This window comes from Lolium perenne, chromosome 6 (assembly GCF_019359855.2).
Source record: "Lolium perenne isolate Kyuss_39 chromosome 6, Kyuss_2.0, whole genome shotgun sequence".
In the NCBI taxonomy this organism is placed as follows: Eukaryota; Viridiplantae; Streptophyta; class Magnoliopsida; order Poales; family Poaceae; genus Lolium; species Lolium perenne.
The window spans coordinates 125,894,256-125,896,236 of NC_067249.2; the positions used below are offsets into that span (position 1 = coordinate 125,894,256).

Sequence of the window (1,981 nt, forward strand, 5' to 3'; positions counted from 1 at the left end):
ACCGGATGAGTGTTTCCGTTCCAGTTTGTGGGTGTCTCGGGGCATGTGGTGTTCCTGATTTCTAGTTGATAAGAGCTTGGTGTATGTTTTCTTATCACACGGTACTGCTTCCATCCATTTCGGAAAACATGATCAAGGGAAAGTTAAACATAAGCTCCAAGTTTTGCAAGCATGGACCACCCTGGGATCATGGAACCCCGAACGATCCAGTCCACAAATCCACAAAATGATATTCAAAACTCCTCCAGTCCAGTTGCTGGACACGAACAGCCGACGATGGAGCCAGACAGCGTGGCCCGCTGAAAACAAAGCTTGTCGAGATTCTGGAGGTGAGAGGCCGAGAGGAAATCATGGAGCCAAGTGGCCCCTGCAAAAAATCCACCCTGTTTCGAACCAGCAGCCCACTGGTGATGGTGCTGCCAACCAGCCTCACGCATGCGTGCATCACTTCCCAGCCAGCCAAACAAGGCAAACGACCCAACGTGCCCACAGGAGAGACGAGGCGGAGACGCAGCCGTATGAATTCCGTCCCGCGCGCGCTCACCACGTAGCCCGGCCAAACGCAGCCACACAAGCCCGTCGCGGCCACGCTCTCCTCCCACCCACCATTGCCATCGCGCTCCATCGCGCGCCGGCCCGTCGGCGTCTATAACAACCCGCCGATCGATTCACCACGCAGGAAAACCAAAAGCTACCTCGCCACCAGTTCTTAGATTTTTTCTTTTCCTCCATTCCATGTGTAACAGAAGCATGGAGCAACACCACATCGACCCTGCGGCCGACGAGAGAGGCACGGCCTCCGACGCCGGTCCGGTGGAGCAGGAGGAGCGCGCGGAGACGTCCGGCGGCGCGGTGGACGCCTCAAGGAGGCCACTGGCGCCGTCGTGGGAGGCGGAGAAGAATAACAAGAACAAGAAGAGCGCCGGGGAGCTGTCGAGACGGCCGGCGGCGGCTGCAGAGGAGAGCGCCCGGGAGCGGCTGAAGCGGCACCGGACGGAGATGGTGGGCCGGGTGCGGATCCCGGACATGTGGGGGCAGGAGAGGCTGCTCAACGACTGGGTCGTCGACTGCGCCGTCTTCGACCGCCCGCTCGCCGCCACGCGCGGCCTGCTCACCGCGCGCGACGCGCTCGTCGCCGAGTGCGCCGCCGCGCGACGGACACCGCACGGGCACGCCGCTACTACGCGACCGCTCCGGGTGCAGAACGGCTGCTCTTGAGTCTTGATTCTTCATTTTGAGACAGTCTTTCGTCAATCTCCAGCTCCACCCAAACCTAGCTACTCGACCGGAGTACGAATATGAGAATATTATAGGTGTCAGGTCGTACTTGATTGTTGTGCTGTTCTTGTTGTATACTGGTCGATGTAATTAGTCGCTTGATCACCATTGCGGCAGGTTCCGACGTTCTTGATCCAAATTAATACTACTTCCTACTATACTTCCTACGTACTCCTGGTATAGGACATGTACAGCGATCGTTTAGGTCTTACCGCGGACAACAAATTAGCTGCTCGGCTATGAATGTCCGTTTGCGTCCGGGGCAGCTTCAGCGGTTTGATATATATATTGTTCGCCTAGCTTAGATGTGTTTAAATCAAACAAATGCATCACAAAAAGTAGGAAATTCAAGAGATATTTAGGCCATTCAAACTACGAACTGGCTTAAATTACGGCTGTCGAAAAGAGGCACAACAACAAAGTTCACATAATAGGCTTCGCAGGACTAAATGAAGTTCCAAAAGGGGCACAAGAGGATCATGATGAGTAGCAAAGGTAGAAGGAGGGCATAGTGCTCATGACGAAGACACGGACGATCAGACGTCCCGTTGGCAGATTTCGGCTTGCTTCTTCTCAAACTAAGAACGTTGGTCCGCATCCATGGTGCTCAAGTTAGCGAGCATGATCCAGTTGTCCTCTGCGCGAGAATTGGCCTCGGCGTCAAGCCTTTGGACCTCTATAGCCTGTTTGGTGAGGTCGATGT

The 1,981-nt window shown here is 55.1% G+C and overlaps 1 protein-coding gene across 1 annotated transcript; it reads left to right on the forward strand.

The window, feature by feature from the left end:
* The first annotated feature begins 554 nt into the window (after positions 1 to 554).
* Positions 555 to 1,445, forward strand: LOC127334615 (protein BIC1). Its single transcript, XM_051361114.1, has one exon. It carries the CDS (start codon positions 736 to 738, stop codon positions 1,216 to 1,218), a length of 483 nt encoding a protein of 160 aa, XP_051217074.1. The 5' UTR covers positions 555 to 735; the 3' UTR covers positions 1,219 to 1,445.
* The last annotated feature ends 536 nt before the right edge of the window (positions 1,446 to 1,981 follow it).